The following is a 27,927-nucleotide window of genomic DNA, read 5'->3' as shown; positions in this document are numbered from 1 at the left end:
GTATAAAGATCCCTTATTTATCAATTTATAATTAAAAAATTATGGATGCTTAAAAATGTTCGCTAAAAAGTCCGATTTGCATAACAACAATCACTTTCTGAGACATATATATCCGTCCTGTCTTTAACTTATTTTTCAATGATAGAAAAAAAAAAGAAAAGAAAAGAAAGGAAAAACTCACGTTGACTGCTACTGCGTCGTATGATATTCTCCAAAAACGTGTTTTGAGGGGCTACTAGGCCCCTTCGCCCCCCTGGCATCCTTTCTTTGTTGAATGGTCCCGGATCCTGGTCGCTGCTATGGCTATCAGGATCTCGGCCGGCCTGTGCCGGCTACGATGATTATAGCCGCCTGCGATACATCATGCGAAAATCCTTGGCGTGCTTTTTCTCTTGTCACTCGTTGTCATACCAGTATTCACATGAGATATATCTCTTGGTATACATGTAACAAAATGATGGCATACACCTCACGCACTTGGAATCGTTTGCGATAACGCTCGAACGCGACGATTCGCCATTGCGATTCATTAAACTGATATCGTATAACGCGCACTAATTACCCAGTGCCAGCACACTTATCCGGGAAAAATGTGGAATGCGTTAAAATTATTTCGCGTAACGAATAGCTTTCCGAAGCGAGCACTTAGTTTTTCGAGGGAACAATTTTACAATTTCACTGTATGAAATCATTCCGCAGCACATTCGATAGAAAAAACACTCGATAGTTTCTCACATCATCATCATCATCATCATCATCATCATCATCATCGCTCGATTCGGCAAATCAATGAAATTTATGGGGTAGGTTTCGATTCGGTTTTGGCGGTTTTTCGTTTCGACGTTGAAGATAATCGTGTCTGCCAAGGATTTCTAGCTCGACCAAAACTTTCGATCGAATAAAATAATGAAGAATGGAAAAGGCCGCAAATTTCTTAAGAGATTTTTCTTCTCGTGGATCCTCGCGTGCCGTTTACTACCCCATTAGGCGTTCGAACGGAGGTCTAAAAAGACTTCCGTCGATGATTTTTTAATAAATAACGGCGAAAATAGGAGTGACAACTTTTTTCGTCATCTAAGCGACATCCTCCTTTCCGACGTCGTCATCACGGCAGCTCGAAACGCGGCAGCTACATGAATCGACGATTTTCTTGATAAGAAAAAGGAAGAATGGATCGTATCGTCAAAATCGATCGCCTCGAGAATAGACGGCTGGAAAAACTGATTTGCCGATTTGCTTAATTTGCGCAGAACAATTAACACGTGTTTAACACGTGTGCTCGTTCGCTCGTTCGATAATCGATGGAAGGCGGAGATCGGTCGAGCAATTATTGAGAATCGTTTTTTCAGGCCCACGATTCTTTCGAGCAGGTTTATTCCACTATCCTGTCGCTGGATCGATTTTCTAAATCGGATCGACGCCGACCATTCAATCGGGAGGATTAATATCGAGCCAAAGGACAGCTCAACACCGGCGGCGTTGGCCACTGGCAGCCGCGGCGTGTCGCTGGTCGATGTTGTCGGTTCACCTAGCCCCCTGCTGATCCCCCTTTCGAAGACCCTCGAGCGCGCTTCAAATTCGCTTATCGATATGCACGTTCTGTACTCATTCGGAATTCCAGTCGCACGTGCCTCCCGATAGCGCACGTTCGATTCGGCGAATTCGTTTTTCGACTTTCTTGACCTCGCCTCGAAAATACTGTTGGCTGTTGCAGTTGGCGACCGCGCCGATCTATCGATCGGCCGTTCACGGACGCGGTAGCGGCGGCGGCGGCAGCGGCGGCAGCGGCGGCAGCGGCGGTCGGACAATTCGTTGAATCCGTGCGGAATGAATATCAGCTGAAAGAGTCCGACTATCGAGTCATCGCGGGAGAGCAGGAGCAGGTGGAAGAGGAGGAGAAGGAGGAGGAGGAAGAGGAGAAGGACGATCGATCGGAGTGCGGCGCCGATCGATCCACCTGGCTGTCGTTCCTCGAGAATGATTAGGTATCTTGTCAGTGAACGCAACGGTGCCCTCTTCTTCTTATTCGCGTGGCCAACGCATCGATGGGCACGAGTCTTCGACGATGCTCCCGGAAGTGTCGTCGGACGATAGCGGACGATACGCGACTGATGACCCATCTAACCGCAATCCTTCCAAGTGATCGCTCTCACGGCGACAGTGACGACGACGAATTCGCGATAATGACGATGATGATGATGATGATGATGATGTTGCTGCTGCTGCTGCTGCTGTTGCTGTTGCTGTTGATGATGACGATGACGACGACGACGACGACGACGACGACGACGACAACGACGACGATAGATAACGTGACGACTGCGCCGTTGTACCCGTGACGTCGTTTTCCACATCCTCGGCGTCCTCCTCAGCGTCCGTGCAGGTATCCGCGGAGGAGGACATCCCTCGCTCGAGATTAACCGGATGTGAGACGTCAGTTGCCAGCAGTCACATCATCGTTTGGCGTGGATCGTTCCTCGTGCTATCTTACGATGAGAAGCACTTTGATGTCGTCAACTCGATCACGCGAGTCTTCTTTTTCGACGAGTCTTGCCGTATTCCACGATGATCTTTTGCATTCGATTCCTTCTTTACAGAAATATCTTTTTCTGACGATCGATGATCAAACGACGGTAGTCGAAAGCGATGTCGAAACGATGAGAGCGACGAGAGGCTGTAACAGAAAAGATAATTGTTCGTCTAGTTGATATAAATAAATATTACGCAATATAGAGGAAAATAATATATAGTACGTGGAAAGGTATCTCGGTATAGACAACCGAGATCACGTTACAGCTAGTTTCATCATCTAACATTTGATTTTCTGCTTCTTTGATTCAAACGTTTTACTTGAAAGAAATTCGATTGGCGAAAATCGGCTTTATCTAGTTTGCGATTGTCTCGACTAATATAACTTCCTCACGTTGGAAGAAATGTAGCAGTCGCAGTTGAACTTTTAATGTTATTCGAGAACTTTCCGATTCGGTGCTTTCGTCGCTCGTCCGCATCGCTGCTGCGTCATTTATTCTAAAAATTCTGATTCTAAAAATAGCAATTCTCAAACATAAAATCAGTTATTAATTCGGAAAAGATATTTATTATCTTTTCCGATGCTTATTATCTTTTAGAAATGGTAGAAATGATTAATTCTATTTCTATCGATATATTCAAGGCGGGTATATATGGTCGATTGTACAGAGTATATTGAGCATATTACGTAGCACCTGTTCGTCATATAGATGATAATGATCTTTAGATACAGTTTTGTAGATAAATTAAATGTCACTAATTAGGCTTTTGTGTAGATGTACAAATTATGTCGGTATTATTAACAATAAAATAAAATATATCATGTTCCGTTAAATTTTGATTGATAACATAAATATAGCATTTAACATTTTCAGTATGTATTATATATTCTCAAATTTGTGAGAATTGAGTTCAAGTAAAAAAGACGCTTATCGTGTTTTTTTATACATATAAAGCGATATTAATTATGCAGTGTCAAATTTGTTTGATTATTTTGCAACAAACTAATCTTCGTTACAACTTTTCGATTAGTATAATATTAACTGCACGTGTACTCCAACAATGAATATCATGTTAAAAAATATTTAGAGCTGACTGATCTCTTATGTATATAACTTTATGAGATATCGACATTAAATACAGAGATGCACAGTCTAGCCGTCATGGTATGGCGGTTAAGATAGAAGCGACAAAGGGGAACGTTCGATATAAACTTGCGATTCGATTGAGCTCTATGATATCATTTTAACCCAAGCTGGAAACAACGTGATAAAATCCGCCACGTAATTTATCAGTCGTATACATATTTTCTTTTCAATTGCCTTGAAATAAAAGATAAAACTATTAAAAGCTGTTAACTATCCCGAAATTGATATCAACTTTCAAAAAGAATACTTGTAAGTATAATTGAGGGCATAACGTGCACCAAGTAACGCGTGTAATAAGATTCCCGGAAACTTCAATTGCATTGGACATCATACCAAACTATAGCCGCGATTATTGTTGTAGCAAGGCAGCTTCGATTACTTCCTTTCGCACGTACACTTCCACTCTTCCATGTTTAATTTCGAATCGATTGAGGTAAAATGATACTTTACACCTGCCTACCTACCTACCTACCTACCTACCTACCTACCTACCTACTTACCTACCTACCTATCTACCGCTACCTAAACCAGTCTAATAATTTCACAATGTGCTTTACTACTATCACATAAAGTGGGTTTAGACAGTTTAAAGACATTTAAATGATAGCAAACTGTAGACAGCTATAAATGACAATATTGTATTTAAATCCTCGACTTCTTATGTATTGTGTATTTTCTATATTAGCATCACTATTAGCATCTCTATACATCTTTATCATGCATATCTCCTTTAAGATAAACGTGCGCGCGCGCGCGCACACACATATGCGTTCGTACATACGAATCATAGATTATTATTTTATATTTTCTAAATTTTAAAATTTTTGACTCTGTAAATTTTTAGACATACGTAAAATCACTTTTTCAATCGTTTCCCATTTTTTTCCCATTTTTTTCCTATAAATTGCTATATGGTTAAATATTGTTTTCAAGTATAAATAAAATGTTTTTTCCAAAAGAAATATATTTCAAATAAGGAATAAAACACAAAAAAGTGATGTTAACGTAATTTAAACATTGCTTAAATAAATATTATATAATTGATGATGTATTAATAAGAATCCTATCAATTGAAAATAAATCGTCTTTTTAACATTTAAATTATTTTTACTTTTAACATTTAAATCACCAATTGTATTAAAAACTGACTGAAAAAATACTTAAAAATGTTGATCTATCCATTCTTAATCTGTATGTATTTAATTCATCACAGCATATATTAATCAATTCTTTTAAAAACAGAAACGTTCTTCTTTTCAATCCGCCCGCTTTCTTAAAATATTAGCAAAATGCAAACGTTTATAACAGTGTCAGATTTGTATTTCCAGTAGTCATGCTTTTTGCGAACATTATGATTTCCGCATATGTTACTATCATTATAAATGCGAGCAAAATCTTCGCTAATGTTTTTTGTTATGTGATGTACTGGCCAATCGTTTTGTTATAGATACAATTTTGTAAAATGTATGCACCAAAAACGGTGAATTTGTATTATGTATTCATAAATATTATAAGCCATGAAATATATATGAAATAATAGCCTATCACTTCATATGAAGCAAGTCAGATTAGAGTTTATATGAATTCATGTATATTAAATTAAATCCGAGGGGGAATTCAGAACCCAAAATTTTGTACACCAATGCCGATTTTTGGCATTGCTGTAAAACACTGCCGACATTTTTGTACACTGCCGACAATGCTTATTGTTAGTCAATGCCTACAATGCCGTCAATCCTATATTAAAATTAAGGCAATGCCATGCAATTATGAACACTATCGCGTGCCCATTATCATACGCCAATGCCTGCACAAGAATTCTAAAGCTTTCCCGAAGTATTCAAAAATTTTTGTGCTCAACCCCATGATCGAAAAACCGACTCTGAAGTGAGCTCACCACTCCCCAACCACTGACGACAATGCCGTCAATATTATAGGTCACTGCTTACTTTTTTCGGCAGTCCACTGCCGAAATTTTGTACACCAATGCCGGCTGTGAATTTCCCCTAAATTAAATCATATTGTATATTTATAAAAAAATATTATTTGATTAAATATATAATTTAATCATAAATACACATAACTTTTAATTAATTTTTTACATATTATCACATCAGTTAATTATACCAAATATTATAATAATGATATAATATTGATTTCTGTTTACAGCTATGAAAATAAATATATACTTATATACGCTTTAAATAAAAAGTAAATCAGAGTAATTGCGCTCAAAGTTTGTAAAAAGTAAAACTTGGCTTGATGTAAGACATAAAGCGTTTTGCTGCTTGATACTCATGATAAGATGAGAGTAGCGATACATCTCGACATTCATTAACTTACGAGTACTTGCTGTGAGGAAATCGACGAGAGAAATTTCAAAAGTATTTTTAAAAGATAGTTGATTATTGATAGAGTCAAATAGAAAAACAAGTCAAAAGAGAAAAAAACGGAAATTTTGAATTTTCTAATTAGAATTATATATTACCTAATTTGCATCAATATGACAAATCATTGCAGTACAGTGAATAAAAATTAGCAATTCAATTGAATAATTTATCTATCAAAGATAAATCGTTTTTTAATTTGTTATCATAAAATTTTCGCGATAAGTATTTATAAATAGTAAATCATTAAAGGAAATAGCAAAAAATTATTTTTTGTAAAATTCAAATGATCGTTGCAAATTTTTCCGTAAAAAGATTACTTGAAATGTCAGAGAAAAAATATCAAGCGCTAGTTAATTAGACAGGTTAGTTGGATACCAAGATATGCTGAAGAAACTCGAGTGGTATTACCAGTGTTCGAATTAAAGAAAAGTCTGTCCTTTGAATAACCCAAAACTAAGCATCTTATTAAAACGGGATACTTTATAATAAGTAATAAATTAAATTGCAATAATGAATACAAATAATAACGCGACATCGATCAAAAGTTATTACTTTTTACTTTTATTCTAAAAGTAATTGAACAAAAAAACAATGTGTTATATTACTAAAATTCTTCTTGCTATAAAAAATATGTGCAGACGTATATAATATAATAAAAAAATGCATAGTGTCGTGTTAAAGACATGTAAACGCAGTCAATGATAGTAATAAAAACAAATGTAAAAAAAAAGTTGAATCCGATAATTTCTATACCGATATTTAACATTCGTACATGAAAGACTCAGCTCGTGTTTTTTTTTTTTTTTTTTTCAAGTTAATGCGAAAACGACCGAAAACAGAATGTTGACTCTTTGCAACCTCGACACTGCTGTCTTGATATCATCGTTGTCGATGTTCTCGCCGTTATGTGACATTTCCAATTTGTCCCAGTTTACAGGATAAATGCACTTATGCCTCGCGTGCAGGCAAATGTTACCAATATTAGAAAAGAGAGGCCGAGTTCGCCCGGATTTACAAGAATTCTAATATCGTACGAAGGTCGACCTAAAGTGGAAAAGTAGTTCGCACACGATCGATTAACTTAGTTTTGCGCTAAAAAAATCTAAATCTGTATAAGGACGCGATGATCAAATTGACAAGTCTGTATTCCGTTGCATAGTAATCAAATAAAGATGTTCCTTAGATTTAATTCTATGACGAGCGCTGTGTAAATTATTAGGAGAAACTTTTGTTTTCACATTCACGTATTTCAAGTTTCCAAACTCGTAGCAATATTTGCAAATTCATCTCAAACTGCACATCAAAACTTTTTATTGGATACCATTATTTTATCTCGGGCCTGCAGCCGGTTTGCACTTTTCGTCTAATTTTGCTTACTGTCGTAACATCTAAACCACGCAAAGACAAAAACCGCTCAAATTCAGAGATGACTGTATAGCTGTAAATCGTATTCGATACTGTATGCTCTAATGCTTTAAAGCATATTTTTCGTGCGCTGTTCATTGTTTACAGAGTCATATTATTTATTATTATTATTATTATTATTATTATGTAATTTAAAAGTAACACTTAAAAATTGAATACGTATGTTAATTGTGAGTGTTGTATACATAATATGTGTGTGTATATAGATATTTTAAGGGGAAAAAGGGTTAATATAAATGCTAGTAAGCATCAAGTATTATTAAATTAATTATAATTTAATAAAAGTGATATTACTAACTCTTATTCGATTATAACTGTGTTATATGACCGAAAGTAACGGCGCGCAGTTGGGTTGAGTCTGAGAAAGTATATAAAATCACACGTATACATAAAGCACTAAGATCCAGCTATGACCGAATAGGCTTTTTTGTTTAGATTGTATGTTACATGTATCGGTCGAATATCTTTCTAGTTAGATATTTTAAATTCAATAGATTTCTATATCACCCTTCAGGTATTATTGTCGATGTGTTTTTTTTTTTTTTTTTTTTTTAGTGGTTTTCCCCGTAGGCCTATTCCATTAAAATTGCAAAAGTCTATTTGAATTTTGTTGGTTTAAGAGATGAAATGTCAATATTAATTTTTGATGAATTTACTCGCATCAACAAAGTTGAGCCTGAGCATTTTTTGCCTCTGTGCGTAATCTAAATGCCAAAAAATAAGTAATTTTAAGATTCAGTTTCAATTATTGTTAATGATATTAGCAAAGTATGGTTTAATCATGCAATTTAATTTATAACTGTAAGAGTGTACTAGAGCATTTCTTCGCTAAAAGGAACTCGGTTATATATGTTATAGTATATAAAACGTCCATCGTCACTGGAACGTTTTTGGCGTCCTATGCTTTATTACTTTTTTTCATTTTCTCTGGAGATCGATTGATCCACATCGTACTTTTCTCGGTTGGTGGTCCATATCAGCAACTACGAAACAGTGGAATGACCCTATTGAGACCCAGCCGCAATCGTCGAATAGGAACGATTCCACCAAGTCTCGCGGTAAAGTACAGCGTAAGAAAATTCAACGAGTGCGAGTAATCCTCATTTCGAAAGAGAGCCTTCCTTCTTTACGTATACGTTATCAAAGACGACGGCACACATTTGCACAGTCCCACGCTATTGACTTTTTGGAAAATGTATATAATTTCCTAATCATTCTAAAGTGAAATAAAAATTAAGTAAATACAAAATACAAGATGTCAAATTAACCAGCTTTATTATGTGGTTAATTCAAAGTACATTTTATTCTTTTATCTAGACAAATTTTAACTAATAAAGTCATAATAGCATCTTAAGATACTACTTAAGCTAGTCTTGAAACAAGAATCGACTATGAATACCGATTATAGGAGTATTGATCAGAATAATAGAATGTATAATAAATAAAAAAAAAGATCATTACACGTAGTAAATATAGATCTGTGCCATAAAGAGAGCAAAGAGAAAAAGAAGAAAACTATTCTCACGTTAGACTAATAATTGCGCCATTAATAATTCGCGTAAACATTGAAAGTTATTTCTTGCGTTATATAACGAGATAATACTGAATCGGTCCGTGCAAACATACTGCGAACGCGATCGATAATCGGGAAGTTACATTGACCTATAATTGCAAGTAATAACATATGACTGTAATTGACGTGAAATTGATCAAAGATGATAAAAGCATGACTTTTAGATGATCTCCTTTGCCTTTTGATCCTTTCGCTTTTTTTTAACCTTTACGTGAAAGACACGATTCTTCATTCACTTCGTAGGCAAGGTTCGATTTACCATTAGCATTGCTTTAGCCAAACTATTTTGCTAATATGCTCGAGGAGGAAGCGGTCTCTCATTTCAAAGGAGCATATATCGATTGACCTATAGACGAAGGTGCCGCGATGCCGTCTTCTCTTCGCGTTTAACTTGCATCGACTGCCAGAAGGAATCTGTCCCATCTCTCGAATAATGCTCGGTGAGTCGCCTGTTGACATTCCGCGATCTCCTAAACTACGTGAGCAATGAGGAATCTATCAAGATTATGCTCGCTTTTCGAAGAATGTACTAATTTTAGCGACCATTCATCGAAATCATGTTGCTATATGATTCCTAATAATTACGTAATTGTTTAATAAAAATTTTTATAAGATAAAAAGATGCAACATCTTGTTTAAAAAACTTGCAAAAACATATTATTCTTAAAATTTTCTTAAAATGTATCGATTAAACGTTCGCATTATTATATAGACGCGTCTTGTGTCGGGACTCGTCTTTAATTTTCTTTTGCCGATATACACTTTGTAAGTTAACTTACCAAGACCGCATTTAAGCAGAAACTTTCGACAAAGCGTTTCGATCGATCGCCTAAATTAGCGACTCTCGAGACTATTCTGAGACTAGATGGCTAAAAGATTATAAGAATGGAATATATTTTGCTTTTTTTTTCTAGTTGCAAGGAGAGAAGATGCTTTCAGTTCAGCCTTATACCTTTCGCACGGCACGTCTGACGCAATTTATACAAGGACGATATTGTAAAGTTCTTCAAAGTTTGGTTTAGACAGATAGTTTTTTAACAATATTTTGTTACACATAAATATCTCAACATAAAGTGTTCAATTAAAAATTTCTTAATTTCGTCATTAAAATGTAACGCCAAAATGGCTAACAAAATATTTAAAATTAGAAAACAAAATCCCTGTAATCTCTTAACAATAACTGACATTCTTTGCTCTAAATTAATTCTCTGCTTTTACATTTGGCATTTTTAAATTAAATATTTTCCCCGCCCTTTTGTGATTTGCAAGTATTGAATCTTTACGTTTTCGAAACATTTGACAAAGCATAGAACGTAAAGAACGTTCAAAAAGCATTTCTTCGCACTTCATTAAGAAATAATGTTACTGAAGCCACAAAAATAATTTGTTCTGCTCTGATTAAAGGTGCTGACGATGTCTCATAAAACGTGCAAAAAGTGATACCAGAGGTTACAAAGTGGCGATTTTTTGCAACATGACTACGTTCGGTCACAAAGAAGACGAAAAATGTTACCTATGCTTTGAAAATTTTTCTTTATGCAGATCGAGATTCCTCTTTAGATTATCATTCCGATCGCCTCAACATCACTTGGCTGATATACATTTTTAAATAGTGAGAGGTTCGAAAGTTTTTAAAAACTTTACCGATTCAAAAGCGCTAAGAAACAAAGATTTAGAAATAAAAAGATGAATGTATTGTTTTTATATCTTATTGTTTTGTTCAATAGCGAATTATTTAAAAATTTATCTAGACAATATATAATTTTATCTTTTGTCTAGATAAATTAAAATTAAATCATCTTTATAAGATACATTTATATTTAATTTATTTTACCTTTATCTAGATAATTTTAAGTCGTAAACAGTATTTATTGTTTAAGATATTCGAAGAATTCGTGACAGAATTTATTCTGTCTTGTACAAAACACGAATTATGTCACAAACAGTATCTTTGAACGTGTGGAAATAAAATACGTCGTAGAATTCTTTTAGCTGCATTGAAATGCAACCAAGATGATCTCACATTAAAAAAAAAAAAAAAAAAATGCTGGAATAAACGTCTTCGCGAAACTAAAACCAGAGATATTGTTATCTTCCTGTTGTCATTTGAAAACGCGTTGCTCCCAAGTACCGCTGGCGATGTTACACCGAGCGAAATAATGTCGCGCATGTTTCGCGACGCGTGACGCAAGACGCGAAGAAATAGCGAAGCCCCAAAAAAGTCGAATTACAATTCCGATGTACTTCGAAAAGAACGAAAGAATCCACGGCGTTGAGACTCGAGAGTGCTGTCGTCGTCTTGACCATTCACGTACAAAAACGCTTCTTATTTCGCGTCTTGTACACGGAACGGTGCGAGCTTGGCTTTGGCATTTAAATATGCGACGAAATATCAGTCGACCAGCACGAAAATGCGTGCATTTTTAAAAAAGAAAAATATTAAGTATCGTAGCAAAAATTAAACTGAAAAAGTAGATAAGAACGCGTTATTCAATTAAAACTTTATTCATCTATTGTAAGAAACAAAAGAAAGAAATAATACAAGCATGCAATATTTGTAAACAAACACAAGTCTATGTACCAAGTATTCATTATTTTAAGCAAGGAGAAATGTTTCGCACATTGTGTTTTTTCACGTATGTTACGTGTTTGATTAATAATTTATTACAATTACATTATTACATTATTTCATTAGCTATTTAAAAAAAGTGCATATTTAATTGCACCATTTTTACGTTAATTTATACTATCCCATACCAGATAAATTAGCTAACAAAAATTAAAAATATTTTTGTAGCATTTTACAATAAAAGAGTCTTTACAATATTAATTAACAATTTACAAAAGCATAAATAAATGTATTTTAATATAGAGATTAAAAGTCTTATAATGAAAACGTCAAAAAAATAATGTACTGTACGCAATGTTAACCCAAGAGTCAGCTCGTCATCGCAAAGCTTGATATGTGAGATATTCGCGTAAGACTACACATTAGTTGTCACAGTAAAGACAAATAGCTCGTTGGATTAAGTCATACAGAATAAAACTAGAAAAAGAGCAGTTAAAATATGAAATGTAAAATACGTGTTACATATTCCGAAAATAAACTGTTCGCTAAATTCTCGTTTCTTTTTATTTTTCCTTTGTAATGCACTTGGCCTATTTTCAGACGACACGATCCGATATTTGAATGACATGCTTATACAAAAAAATTGCAGTCGCTTTGCAACCTACAGCGTTATGCAGCGACTTCGCGCCTGCGCTAAAAATTCGTAATCATATGAGTATAAATACATTCAGAGGAATGTGTTTTCTCTACCTTTCTATATAATCTGCAACTTTAACAAATCTATTACAATTTTTTATCCAATTTTTTTTCATAATGCCGTTTTATTTTTTATAAAAATAAAAATCCAATTTGCAATTAAAATAATAAATGTGAAAAATAATATATATTCCTCAAATTAGCTGTAATATATTATTCTCACAAAATTATGTATTGATTTCGCAAATTAACACACGAATCAATATAATATTCACTCAGTTGGCGACAAGTTCAAAAACTTTCTTACCAAAATTATTTCTGTTATTGCTAAAAATTATATAAAAAATAAAATTTTAGACTTGTATTAGTGAAGTTATAAAGTAAAAATTCTTCTAAAATCTAACATTTATTTATCGACTTATCAATCGAATTTAATGCACTTTGTGTGTAAAGTATCACAAATTCAATTTAAATGTCGTAATTAATTCAATGCAAAAATTGGCAGAGTTATCATTATTACTTAAAATGCATACATGAAAAGAAAACGGCAAATCGGATCGCAGCGATTGGTAAAGCGGAACAGAAATTGTAGTTATTCCGCCAGGTGGAGAATATGTATATATACACGGGCCTCGATTTCCCTCGGGAAGCAAACAAATTCATAACGCGATCTATTTGACGAAATACATGGAAAGTGACTAGAGAGAAAGACAGAGAAGAGCTCACGAGAAATAAAAGGACAACGATCGAACAATCGTCACAAATTCATCTCTTCAACAATTGTATAACTTAAAAAGAATGGATATATTACACCTCATATAATAATAAAAATAAAATACGTGTACCTAAACACTAATCAATTACTTGCGATAAATTATTAAAATTGTAAAATATATTTTTTTTTGCTTCCTTATAAAACGCATACACGCTACAAATAATAGTAGGTCTATATGTTACGTTTAAAAAATAAAAGAAAACAATTACTTCTTGCGAAAAAATTTTAGAAATTTCTACACACATCACAGTCATAGAAATAAGTAGAGAAAAGACGAGAGTCACGCTCACCAGCAGCAAAGAAATTATTTTTTAAAAATTATTTTTTGAGCCAAAGAAATTATTAAAAAATTTTTTTCAAATAAAATATATTTTATAAAATGTTCTTAAAACTTTGTTTTGTAGCACATTAATATACAAGATCTACAAAGGCTTATTAATTTGTATTTTTTTATAATTAAAAGTGCCTTTTGTAACATTAGTGAAGGCACAACCGCATTCTTTATTTCCTCTTCTGTAAATTGTAAATTATATTCGTTCTGTATATTTGATAAACTTTTACCTACAGAGCGATTGGTAGAACTTTATCTGGCTAACAAACTGGTATTGATAAGAATTGTGTCGTGTCAATAACTACTCAATTATTTAAAAATAAAATGGTATTCCATCATCCCCTTCCTCCCTCTACTGTAAATAATAATGCATGTAAATGCAACACTTGCAATGTGTATGTAATTTAGACAAGAAAAACAATATATATAAATATCTATAATAAATAATCATACAATGTGTTATTTTAATTCAACAAAACGTAATAAAATTATATATCTAGATCAAAGCCTATTAGGCATTACAAGTTTGCAATATATATATATATATATATATATATATATATATATATATATATATATAAAGAAAGAAATGCTAAAAAATGTCACAAAATGATTTACATGGCCAAAGAGAAAAGAGAATCGTTGAATTTTACAACTATGATATAAACTGCATACTATATTGACAAACTTATAAAATCGAATCAATAGTGTGTAACGGATGAATGATAAAATGTAAAAGATAAAATTGGAGATATTTCTTTGTATAAAAAAACTAGTACGATAGAGTTAAAGGGCAAACGAAAACATCGAGCGGAAAAGCTTGTGAAGATTTTTCTCGCTTAATCGATCGGCGGAAACTGAATGAGAGTTCAGGCAGTTGCTCTATTTTGTTTTTTAATCAGCTAGAACGTTAGATCAAATCAATTCCAATTTCATTAAACTTTTGTACTTTTAAACATTTTACAACAAATACAATTACATTTACAAATATAAATCGTTTACACACAAATGTTGCATTTAAGTATAAATAGCCTGCAAATATCATTCTTTCTAAATCTTTTTATTCAGCATGTAAATTGAATTAGTACAAGAGGTGATGTTACGAGCCGCATAGATATGACCACTCGTATTATCTCTGTTATAAAGTGACGAATTCTAGTTATTATTATGGAAGTATTTATTTAGTAGCTTACCATTATGTAATGATGCTAATATACAATAGTCAATATTTGTTACAAGACATTTTTACTTTCGAGCATTTCAAAACTTTTGATAAGGTACATTTAATTACTTCCTCATTGTTTTTAAACTTGAGCGTATTATCTCACGAATGTATGTACATTCGAGTGTTTTTTTTTTGTAATTTAACTTTTCAATCGGCTGTACACACTTCAAGTTATGTCAAGTTAAACAATACCGGGCTAATATGCGTATTGACGTTTCAATAAGCTTAATACGACTTCTTTTTCAAAGTTTTCATATCAAAATAGTTATTTGATAAGTTAATTGTAGTTTTACTAATCTTTATTATAATTTAAATTACATACATTATAGATTTTTAATACTATAGTCTATTATGTACGGAAGGCTCATGTGAACGTATACATTTGCACATATTCTGCAATTTTTTTATTGAAGCCAATTTTTTAAATTTATTGTAAATATTACTACATTACTTCGATCCATTATGCAGTGTCGCTATACTTTCTTTTATAAATAATATAATATGTCATAATTTGGAGTCTAGAATCTATTGAAGAACAGTTTGATGAATATCATAAAGTTTTCAATTAAAAATAATTATTAAAAAAGTTATTGTTTAAAATGGAAATGAGTGACCGTAATACCACCTTCTCCTCTATTGAAGTAATATTTAAAATTACTTTGAAGGATTGATATTAATTACAAAAATTGATAATATCAAAATATAATAATATATAATATTGCATATAATGGTGCAAATATGCGTAATTTCACATTTCAACATTCTTGTATCGAGAAATTGTACGAAAAATAATTCAGCCACTATAAATCTTCATGAATCGTCACATAGATTCGATTAAATCTCAAAATTCCTTAATTTCTTTAATTTAAGGATCAGGTGCTGCTTATATCTCGCTGTTATTATATTTATTGCTTTCCTTTCGTTAACTTGTCACGATTGATATAGTTAATAAAGAAATGGTAAAAAATTGTATTAATTATATTAATGTACAACGTAATGTATTAAACAAAATTGAAGTCAGTGATAGATTACTGTCTATTAACTTCACTTAGGTAACTCTCAATGAATTACAAGCCAGCGTTCATCTATTACGAGAATGTTAAGCTGTCAAAGTTCAACGTAACAGCTTTAATTGATGAAACTTGGCGGATACCTTTGACTTCCGCGCCTTGGTTTTCTTGGAGAGTAAGATTAAACACAGACTATTCTATTCAAGCGCAATCGACTATGATGCGTCCCGATCCCTCTTAAACCATCATAAGCAATCACTCGATAAGTAAGAGAACGTAAGAATATCACGATGACTTTCTACATTAGCACATGGGTGTACTATTGATAACAGGATCGTCAGTATTTTCCATTATAAAAGTTTTGAATTATAAATATGTAATCATTGTACTGAAATTCAATTAATCTTACAAACGTGATTGTGCATCAATTGCCAATTACATTGCAAAATAGCAATTTTATAATCAATTTCAAACACAAATTGCAACCAAAAATCAGAATCAAATCAATTAACGAATACAAAGTGAACGTCGTTATTAAGATTCAATTATATGCCTTGACTTGATGATTCTTATAAGCACAAAAATACAAGATGAGAATTCTCAATTGCATTTAACGATAATTAAAATGAAAAAATTTATTGCTTAAGCTGCACGAATATGTATGAATTCCTCGGATTTACATTGTAAGAAATGCAGCTTTATAAGAATTGCACTAGTCTTAATTTCTTTTCTGTCGCATCTGTGTGACGCTGTCAGTTTCCGCAAGATAAAATCGAAATGGCTCAATCGTCGACGCTTGACAGCGGACAAAACTCGATGTTCTATCGTCCCTATAAAACCATCGGTTACGAAAGCTGTCACAATTTAACGCGTTCAACCGTTTAAACGCATAAATATACATACTTTCTCAAAAACCAAGCGAAAATCGATGGAAAACACTTGGTATAATAATTTCAAAATACTTCAAAATCGTATGATTGCGTATGATCGCGAACGGAGATATTTCTTGTTTATTGGCCTTTACGCGAAAAAATGCACAATGTCAAGATATTTAACTAATTTTTTTTATTCTTGCTTTTTTTTCAAACTCTTCGTTGTTTATCAGTTCGCATTAGTAATTTTACTTATTTTACTGTGATTCCTAATACGGTATAACAATGTTAAATTTCTCCGAATGTGAGCAACACATAGCATGATCATTTATAGCTTGACAATCAAATATCAATGAACAATGGATAATCGTTCGACTCATTGCAATCAATATTAGTATGTTTCTTAAATCTATGTATCGTTGTATGTATTGCTCCAATACTTTAGTATAAATATTGTCAGAGACGTCATCAATCAACAATTCTTGAAAACGCGATTCTGATAATGTAAACGTTTCAATTAAGCGTATTTTCATTAGGATATTTCGTCAAAATCATATTCGTATGATTTTTCTGTTGTGACGCAAATCACTGGCAAGGAAACAAAGATGGGATAGGGGGGGGGGGGGGACAATATGCATTTTCCGCGTATCACAAGACATATTGGTAATTTCTCGAAATTACATTTAAGGAATCATTTCTTTTTTGTCCTTTTGCTTTTCTCGTTCTCTTGTATACACGTCTATAATAAAATAAAGCAAAGTTGCCGAGTTGTTAAATCCCGCGATTAAAAATCTTTATTTGATATAACGATTTAAGGGATTTTAGCGTTTATTTAGGACAATAGGACGATATCTCGCAAGAATCATCGACTACAGAAAGCGCAATAAATTTTTGAGCTTTAGGCAGCAGCTCAGGACCGAGCAAGAACGATCGTTTCGAGCTAGGTCACGCGCCACGCGGCGCGGCGCGGCGCGATTCGTTATAGACTCGCGGTCTCGATTAGCTTTATAACGTCGAGCCGGCGGCGCATCAAGCGCAATCGGAGCAAATCGAGTAATCGCAATCCGATCTCGCGCTACATAATCGCCGTACCGGTAGTGCATGTGTTGTTGTTGTTTCTTATCTGTCGTCTAACGAGAGGGTGGTTCCATCGTCCATCGTCTCTCTGGATCGTATCGTATCTCGAGTCGATCGATCGTCGTGAGGTGCACACGCGCTGACCGGTTGCGGCACACCACGTTCCCACACACAAATTGCACAAATCGCACTTGATACGTATATCCTGATAAAACGGTGAAACGGTGAAACGGTGAAAAGCGAGGATACAAACACTGCGTTAAAATAATAATAATTTATCCAACGAATTCAAGACCGATTAAGCTCCCGAAGCGGGAGCTTAAGGGAGCGGGAAAAGCCAAATTTAAATACGACTTTGCGTGAGAATAAGCGCGCGAATAGATCAATTTCCCTCGAATCCAACTCCAACCGTTCGGCAGGATGACCGAGTGGCGACTGAGAAGTGAGACTCACCCTGCGTGATACCGTGGCGGCGCTGACTACCCCCGAAAGAAGAAACACCATATCCCCACTCACACATGACGACGCGTCGCGTCGCGTCGCGTCGCGGGGGGCGCGCAAGTTTGCAACCAACCGCCCCTTGTCTCACCCTTTTCTCTAGCTCCATTCTACCGCAACGCGTCTCGTCGAAACTCCCTTTCGGCTAACTAATAATGCAAGAGATCTAATCGGAAGTGATCTAATCAGCGCCGAGTCGAATTGCATCGGGTTTGTAATGTGATGACAGATCAACCTGATTGACCTCATTGATTTATATGTATGTACAGCCGAAAACCGGTCGGTTTAACTACCAGATGTAATGATAACCGCGAGCAATTTCCACGCCTGATGTAATCCTTTCACTGCCAAGGGGATGCACGTGCACGTGACCCGCTGACACATAAATGCGCGACATGAAATTCAATAATTTACGCAAACTCCATTCGATCGAGAACTGTGATCCTGACTAGCCACAAACAAATTTCAATATTTACATTTTGACACCTTACACAAAGGATATTGACAATTTTTCTTTCTAGTATATTTGTGTCAGATTTTTCGTGTTGATGTTGACAAAGAAATTCTGCGCTATCGACAGAACTAGAATACGCGTAAGATCCGTTATACTTTCGTGCAAAATAACTTTTTCCCATATAAACAATGACTAAATTCTGTAACTCAATCATGACATTAGCGGTCTTTTATTCTGTTGTCAATATCAAAGTAAAAATTTATGTAAATATTTCGATAAATATAATGAGAGCTTTTGTAAAACAAATCTCTCATTCAAAAAATATATTTTTAATCATCGAAATTATTTGCATTAGCAATTACTTTATACGACTAATTATCAAAGTATATCTCTTTTTTCACTTACTCAAAAATTTTTTTAATTTCTCAAAGATTCTTATTCGAATCTTAATTCGTAACAAAATATTTTGTCAAAAATTTTCTTAAAAGTTCTAAATAGTGTATTCAGAGAACATATGAAAAAAATACTATAATTCAAATAAATTCTAATCAAAATAACAAAAATTACTATCAATAGTCTTAAAATAAAAATGTCAATTTCCAGGTTTTGTCTCCAGATTTTTAAAACAGTAATGTATATATGTATGATCACATATCAATTTTGTAAAAGCACTGGTATATGTATTTAATAATGGATTTCATTTGAAAAATGTAAAATTCAGAAATGATAAAGAGCAAAAATATTTCAATTCTAACAATAATAACGATTTTAACAATAATAACGATTCTAACAATAATACGGATAAAATAATATTATTGTCTTTATAAAATACTAATTATACGTATTTTGTAAAATTATTAAGGATATTGTTACTAACAAACTCTTTGTTAACAAAATCAACATAAGTAGGAAGAGTATTCAAAAACAAATTCACAATTCAAATATTTATTTTCATTGGAAATGCCTTTGAGAAAAATGAGTGTTATTTTTGAAGTCGTTAGTGTTTTTTGAACGCATTAAAAAAAAAAGTAGAAGCAAAAGGCAAGCAAAAAACGAAGTTTCACAAAAACGCAATTTTCTCTGAGGAATACTCTCTTCACATTACGACGTAAATTTAAAACAATTTCTCAATTTTGAAAAGAAAGCCTCCTTAGATAAAATAATCCGTATAAAATATTCTTAGTATTCACATCGTGAAATTTTATGCATTTGTTTAAGATTCACACGCATATGCAACAAAAATGGTATAATTTTTTTTTCGAGAAGAGCTACTATTTGTGATAATAGAATTATAAAAATTGATAAGGCGCATTTTAGCATAACTTGTATCTATAACATTGAATTATATTTATGAACTACATTTTAATTTTTGGATCACGTATTATTATATAGTATGTGTGCCAATATTTATTTAGCTATGTTACATGGATTTTATGCAAATTTGTTATCTCTACATATGACAATAAAAATCAAAATAATTTTTTTTTTTTAATCCGCAGAAACTGTGAAAATGTGAATTGCAATAGAAAAAAAACTCGCGTGCTAGATAAAAAGGCACCAGTGAGGACAGCAGGCTCACGATCGAAGGCATCGAGGAGAGGGCGCCACTTCGCGGTCAATCCCACTTTCTTTGATTCTCACGAATTACAAAATTATTGGTTTCTAACAATAGTTCTTTCATGCTAATACTTGCAATCTTTGAATAAAAATAATTTTTTTATTTTTAGATGTTTGTGTTGTGAGACAATTTTTTTGTACAATCTAATTAGACTTTTGTAAACGGATATAATTTAATATCATGCTTCAACTATAAACATTTTTATTTAAGCAATTTATCACAAACACAATAGAATTAAGAGTATCAAAATTAGATAATTGATACATCAACATCACTTTTTGATATAAGAAAAAAAACTTTAAATATCGAACAACTCTTCAAAATTATAAAAATCAAATGTAAGATTACTGCTTTCTTGATAAAATTTGTATATTTATTATTAAAAAGAGATATAATAGTTATATCTCCAATCGTAACATTTCCTCAATTTCTTCAATGTTCTTGTGTATATGTTATATTTCTATACGTACGTCTGTAAATATACCATTGATAAAGATAATATGATATAAATTAATTTCGTTAAATTTCTGTATGTGTTTATTGTGACGTGACAAATGAAAAAAATATCGCTTTAACGAGATAAGCAATTATAATTTTCTTATTTATATATGTTTAATATATTATGTTTAATATATTACATATGTAGATATGTAGATATTTTTTATTTACTACTAAATAATATTATAACATCATATAAAATCATACAACATTATAATACTTTAAATAATTTGTATTTTCGTAACATAGTGCGTTAATGTAAAATCTTTTCAATTACAATGTCTTTTCTTGAAAATTTAGAGATATGCAAATGCACTTTTTGGCAATCTTCGCGATATCTTCACTACTTTATATAAAATCATATAAAATTGCACATAGAAAACAACTTGAACCGGCGCCAAATACAATCGTGCGTAACATTCGCTAATTACTCGAAAATCATTCATATAATTAATTTCGAGCAAAAGAAAAGATAGAAGAAATATTCTTTAGCCAAATCGTAGAAAGTATATCGTAATCGAACTATACTCGCGATGACACACTTTCTCGGGACAACTAAGAAATATTCAGTGTTCCGTTCCCAATTAAAAAGCTAATTAAAAAAGTAATCGCGTTTCCATAGAAAGACGGAGGTTGTGAGATACGCGTGTGGAGTGATGAGATATCACGATATGTCATATAATTTGCGTTGAATTCTAAGAGCAACCAATAAAATTGCTTCGTTACAGTCTATTTTAGCATCGTGGGATGGTTACTGGTCATTAGTGTTCATTGCGTTTTTATAACTAAATTTCAATTTTGCAGATAGCAGCGATTTTTACAGTGTATACTCTCTATGTAATTTTGAAAAGTATGATAGAAGGTAAGTTTTTAACTTTAGTCTAATTTAAAGATCTTTTAAATGTGAAGGCTTTCAATTAACGTAATTGAATTTAATGTGTGCCGTAACGTGTGTATGAATTCGGCATATAAAGTTATATTACGTAGTGTGAGAGATCATGAAATGTTAGTGAGCCATTTGTATTAAGATCTTTACAATCTCATCGTGCATAATGCTTCCTAATAGCAAAGAAATTATAATATTTTAAAAAGTTATTTTTTAAAGCAAAAAAATTATTTTAGATAATCAATCTTTTAAATAAAATATATTTTATAAAATGTTCATAAAATGTTTTTGTTTACACTTATTGATATGTAAAATCTACAAAGGATTATTGATTTGTGATTTTTTATAATTAAAAATGTTTTTTATAATGTTGTTCTACAACCCTCTTGCTATCTCATAAACGCATTCTTCTTTCTCTTTTAAATAAATTGTAAATTACGTTTGTTCTATTATAACTAATAAAATTTTATCTATAAGATGATTGGTCGAACTCTATAACAAACTGGTGTTGATAAGAATTGTAATTGCGTTAAAATATTGACTGATTTATTTTAAAGAAATAAAATGCGGCATAAATCCCCTGAAAAGACCGTATATCCTAAACAAGTGAAATATACAAGATATCAAATTAAATAAAGAATACAAGAGCTATGCACTTGTATCTTGCTTGTATTCCATCTTTTACTATCGCTCTACATTTACATATCATGAAATAATCATTATGCCTTGTACATTTCTTATAATAATCATTTTACGTAGATGGTAATACACGATCGCGCTACTTCTACATGAAAAAATTAATTCAATTCACGATATTTTCGTTAATATTAACAATGAAGAACTGTAATTACAATACAATACTAATATAGCATAAAGGCATGTAACAAAGTGGTTATGAGCAAATTATCTTTATTCCTTCTATTTTTTCTAACTGCTGCGGCATACATTCCCCCGCGGCGTAAATACCAACTTTACTCTATTCAAATTATTTTAATATACATATTTGTACAGTAGAGTCTCCTTAATTTTGGCCCCCATAATCTTTGCATTCCTTCACACGTACTTTCATGAACACTAATACCATACCCCTTCCTTTTACAGAATTCCCTCACCACAGCACGAGTCTACCAATCACCGTGTACTTGCGCGAGCAAAGTAGCTGTGGTAAGGGTATTCTATAACTTTCCGCTCTTATCGCCCCATCGGCCAAAATTAAGGAAACTCTACTGTACATGTACGCATACACGCATGCGAATACACGTGTAAACGTAGTAAGAAAATTTCTTTTCTAAAACTTTGATTAAAAAAAATTTGTACGAGTCAGCATTAAGAGAAAAATAAAGAGATACATGTTTAATTAGTATATATCTTTCTGTACATTCAATATCTTCATGACTTCTGTGATAGTCGCCAGATAACACAAGAAAAAGTGTGCATAATACATTTGTTAGCAAAACGTTGGTTCTGCTATTATCTGTACAATGACGATTCTACAATTGCCATTTTTCGTGCGAGTGTTTTATATTTTAAATCAGTGCATTAGAGAACGCATTGTTAATGCATGAATGTGTGTGTGTGTAGTAAGAAAATTCTATTTTGAAAATTTAGATCAAGAAACGAGTCAGCATTAAACGAAAGAAAGATAGATACATATTAAATCGAATATATACTCGTATCTACATATATACATATTCACTATCTTCGTGACTCGTGTGATATGCCAGATATGGTGTCAGAAAATGCACAGTGCGTATAATACATTTGCTAGCAAAACGTTGGTTCTGTTAACATCTGCACAATGATGATTCTACAATTGTCACTTTTCGTGCGAGCGTCTTATAATCTGAATCAGTGCATCAGAGAACGCATTGTTAACGCATTGCCAAAAAATCGTATGAAAAAATTGATTGAATATCGATATTATATGACTACGGTCAAATTAAACGTCGATTCACACAATGTAGTGAATAGCAAATTCCCTGACATAAGTGGTTTCGAGAATATTTACTTACACGACCTCATCTGGGAAAAAGTCGGAAAATGGTCAAACCACACTGCTCTCGTATGTAATACAAACAAGATAATATAAGATTATAAAAAGAGTATAGTATGTAGGATTATTTTATTGATACTTTTCGTAATATCATAAAAGTGTGTAATTATATAAATTATTTCTTTCTACATATGTTAATAAATAAAAAAAAAATGAGAAGAGTTCATTATGTTCATGAACGTCACCAAATGATTCAGTAAAACTTTTTGAATCACTTTTTGAGTTTCAGGTGTGCGGAAATACTGGAAGATCATATACGTATGGTCAGTTGAGAAAAGCATGCGGTAAACTAGCAACGAGTTTGAGAAAAAGCAAGTTACTGCCGGGGAATACCATTGCTATTGTTTTACCAAATATTCCAGAATATGCCATCATCACACTAGCGGCAAATGAAGCCGGTTTACGGGTAAGATAAAATTCTTACATTTACAAGTTTTACATATGCAGAATATTTAGTAAGTCGTGTGACGGTTCTCACTAAAATTTTGAAAAATATACATTTTATAATGCATAAGCTTGTTGGAATCGTCATGTAATTTTTTCCTTTTTTTTCTTTCTTTTTTTTCAGACAACTCTGATTAATCCAGCACACACAGTGTATGAAATAAAAAGGCAATTGGAGAATGTGGAAGCTGAAGCAATCTTCACATTTCCAACTAAATATACTGACGTCAAAGCGAGTATTGAGAAAAATACAAAAATAAAATTACCAATTGTTATCGTGAATGATGGGACTGGCGCTGGCTCAATTTCAGGCACAATCCAATTAGATAACCTTATGCGCGACGACATCGAAGATTTTTCAGTTAGTCAAAAAACCGGAATTAATTTCGAAGACACGGTATTCTTGCCTTATTCCAGTGGCACAACGGGTATGCCGAAAGGTGTTGAGACGACTCATAGGTAAGCAAACTTTATGGAATTAAATGTGTAATTCGAAATAAATCAATCCTAACATAGCAAAAATTCAATACTGTTGCTAAAGTATCAATACAAATAATTAGAAGGCAATTTTCTCGCAGGAATATTGTTGCAAACATTCTTCAAAGTGCAAATCCAGTATTCTTCCCTGGAGTAGAAGCGAGTAAACATTATCAAGATATTATACCATTAATATTACCAGTACATCACATGTATGGATTGATACTTTCCATGTATTGTTACTTGCGGTATGTTAACACATATACTATATATAGATTAACTAGATCATTTGTTTGCGTAACTACATGTGAATGCTTGAATATGATCAATATTTATGTAATGTTAAATAATCATCTGGTTTTGACTTCTTGTGAATAATTTTTTAAAACATAAACATTCTTTCTAGCATAATAATACTTGGAACGTAGAGATTTCTTATTAATTTTATCAATGTAATACGTAGACTGTAATAATTATAGAATAGGTGCTAAGTTGGTGTGTCTCCCGAAATTCTCCATGGAAGGATTTATAAAACTGCTTGAAAATCATCGGTGTACAATACTGCATGCCGTACCACCAATTATACAGATGATGGAAAACAACGAGAAATTAATGTCGCGTCACATTGAATCTATGAGATTAATAATGTCAGGAGCTGCACCACTTGGGGAAGAATCCATCGCAAGATTTCAAAGTCGCTTCAATACCGATGTGTCTTTTATCCAAGCGTAAGAGAACACAATTACAAATGTCTGTTCAATAATAATAAAAAAATGCATATTGTTTACAGATACGGCGCGTCGGAGCTATCTCCTCTTGCTACAGTCGGTACTGCAAATATATCGCCGGCATCGTGCGGGTATTTGATTCCAAATACACAGATGAGAATTGTAAGCACGCGAGATGATACTATCGGCAGAAATTTAGGTGTAGGCGAAATAGGAGAAATATATTTACGCGGCCCGCAAGTAATGAAAGGGTATTACAAAAATCCCAAAGCTACGGCAGATACTATGGATGGAAATTGGTACAAGACTGGTGATTTGGGGTATTACACTGAAGATGGTAGGCAAGAGATGATAACTTTAATCAAAAACTTAAAAAAAAACCAAGTTGAAGCAAAATAATTAAGAAATACTATATGTTGTAAAATGTACAGGTCTACTGTATGTGAAAGGACGATTAAAGGAAATAATAAAAGTAAAAGGATATCAGGTCACACCTATTGAACTTGAAGAAGTGATTCGCACTTATAATAAAATACAAGACGTCGCCGTCATTGGTGTAGCACACGAAAAATATGGTGAAATTCCAAAAGCTTTTGTAGTTCCCAAGTCAGGAGTAAAAATTAACGAAAACGAGCTAAAAGAATTTGTCGCTGAACGTGTAGCTAAATACAAACAATTGGGATATGTACAAGTTATAGAAAGTATTCCAAAAACTGTATCTGGAAAAATTCTTCGAAAAGTACTTGAAAATCTGTAACAAATTCTTCGAATATCGAGTTTCGTACTCAAATTGACAATAAGAAATTTCTAAGTAAATACTGGATAAAACTTGGATTCATATATATAAATTATAATTTCTGAATGGTTAAAATTATGTTCAATATTAATAAAAATGTTTATCGTAACAAAAAGCAACCTTTTATCTTTCTATAAGTAAGAGATACAACCTTCTGTTTATTTACAATATACCTAAGATAGATTTATTCTTTAGATTTGTTGATACCACTTTAAGAAGATTCTTCCTTTTCCAAAAGAGCACTAGTAATTCCAGCTTTCTTCAGTTCGTCAATAAGCTCACCATTTTTGTGCATTTCTAAGAGTATGTCGCAGCCACCCACAAATTCACCATTTATAAATACTTGGGGTATAGTGGGCCAATTAGAAAAGTCTTTTATACCTAAATAATAAATATTAGTATCTAAGAACATTAACAATAACAATTAACAAACATGAGACTTATGAAAGTATATAAGTTTCATAAATTTTTTTTACAATACGAACTATTTTTAATTCTAAAACTATTCCTAAACTATTCTTAAATCTTTTTTATTTACATACATATATAAATAAAAACTTATTCTCTTATTAAAATACCTTGACAAAAATTGTTTAAGAAATGCAAAAGCTTGTAACAAATATTTGAAATTGTTTACCTTGTCTAAGCTTGTCATCTTTAAGAACATCGTGAGCATCATAAGTAACACCATGCATTCGTAATATCTGAACTACTGCATTGCTGAATCCACATCTTGGCTCTTCTGGAACGCCTTTCATAAAGACGACTACCTTACTTTTCTACAGAAACAATCCGTATACAGTAATAATCATTACATATAATGTTACAAAAGATTACTTATCGACAAAAGTATTTAAAATCTTTTGATAATGAGATTTTTTTCATGCTTTCCAATACCATATAAAAATTGTAAAAAATTTCTTATATAGAAATCATGCATTCACTTATTTAAAAGTACCGCTATCATACATTTACTTACTTTAACGAGATTAGTGATATCATTAAATTGCGAACAAAAATTTCTAACAATACCGAAATGTTTGCCGCTAAAACGATACATGTCTTAATTTATTATACTAGAGAACACTTTTGCAATTAACTTAGAGCTTTCGTCAAAGAACGAAATGGCGCAAAACGGTTATGTGTGCTCTATCTGTGATAAAAATTGTCAGCTGTTTCGTAATTTTATTCAAGACGCATTGGCATGTGTATGTAAAAGCAGAGAAAAGCCTAAGAGCTGCCACAGCTGCGATTTGGCTGTGGCTTAGAGTACCTCTATGTTCAGAAACTGTAAACATCAAACTATGTAATCAATATTTACAAAACCTGTAGGTAATGTCCACGTTTTAGCGGTTCTCTTCCGTGCTATGTAATCAGAAAGAATGAAGTTAGAAGACAAAGGCGAACAATCAATTCGTCAGATATCTTTGTCCATCTAACCTACCTTATTCTTGGACTATCTTGGACAAGAATTACCTGCAGGATTTAAAGATATTGGTTACATAGCTCAATGTTGACCTTTTACAAGTATAAAGGTGCTTCAAAACAAAGTTACATTTTTGTCATATCTTATGATTACAAGGCAATTATATTCACTCACTGTTTGCTGCTGCTGCTGCTGCTGCTACTGTCTTCCATTTTTTAATGATTCTGAAAATATAATAAACAAAATTATTCATAAATATAAACAAAATATTGTATATTAAGTCACTATTTTATTTTATTTAAAAACTTTTCAGATTGACAATATAATTTTATATAGTACAAATTTATTATATTCTTTTATAATATATGTATAGTTTATGTATGTAAATATATTAAATAATATTTAATCATTTCTTTAATTTAGAAAGTA

General features: G+C 32.6%; 3 protein-coding genes across 9 annotated transcripts in view; 1 reads left to right on the top strand and 2 right to left on the bottom strand.

The window, feature by feature from the left end:
- Positions 1-18,782, bottom strand: part of LOC105193589 (potassium voltage-gated channel protein eag) — a 76,914-nt gene extending 58,132 nt beyond the window's left edge. For 2 of the 7 annotated variants that reach the window (XM_039452156.1, XM_039452155.1), the window contains exons 1-2: positions 17,636-18,781; positions 182-2,674 (exon numbers count right to left, since the gene is read on the bottom strand). In XM_039452156.1, coding sequence (XP_039308090.1) covers positions 182-260 — 79 coding nt within the window. In that variant the 5' untranslated portion in view covers positions 261-2,674; positions 17,636-18,781. Of the gene's footprint in view, positions 1-181; positions 2,675-17,635 lie in introns of all 7 variants that reach the window. The other 5 variants (XM_039452157.1, XM_026135662.2, XM_039452154.1 and 2 more) reach the window with 4 other exon arrangements.
- A 4,590-nt stretch (positions 18,783-23,372) lies between these two features.
- On the top strand, positions 23,373-26,187 carry LOC105193479 (4-coumarate--CoA ligase 1). Its single transcript, XM_011157930.3, has 7 exons — positions 23,373-23,636; positions 23,857-24,033; positions 24,196-24,530; positions 24,650-24,796; positions 25,028-25,276; positions 25,339-25,613; positions 25,708-26,187. Exons 1-7 carry the CDS (start codon positions 23,373-23,375, stop codon positions 26,031-26,033), a joined length of 1,773 nt encoding a protein of 590 aa, XP_011156232.2. The 3' UTR covers positions 26,034-26,187.
- Positions 26,172-27,306, bottom strand: LOC105193480 (glutaredoxin-related protein 5, mitochondrial). The gene is made up of 3 exons (XM_026135663.1): positions 27,052-27,306; positions 26,710-26,851; positions 26,172-26,453 (listed from the first exon to the last, which is right to left on the bottom strand). Exons 1-3 carry the CDS (start codon positions 27,130-27,132, stop codon positions 26,284-26,286), a joined length of 393 nt encoding a protein of 130 aa, XP_025991448.1. The 5' UTR covers positions 27,133-27,306; the 3' UTR covers positions 26,172-26,283.
- Positions 27,307-27,927: the final 621 nt, after the last annotated feature.

This window comes from Solenopsis invicta, chromosome 7 (assembly GCF_016802725.1).
Source record: "Solenopsis invicta isolate M01_SB chromosome 7, UNIL_Sinv_3.0, whole genome shotgun sequence".
NCBI lineage: Eukaryota > Metazoa > Arthropoda > Insecta > Hymenoptera > Formicidae > Solenopsis > Solenopsis invicta.
Note: the sequence above shows the minus strand (reverse complement) of the source record. Positions and strands in the feature narration are given on the sequence as shown.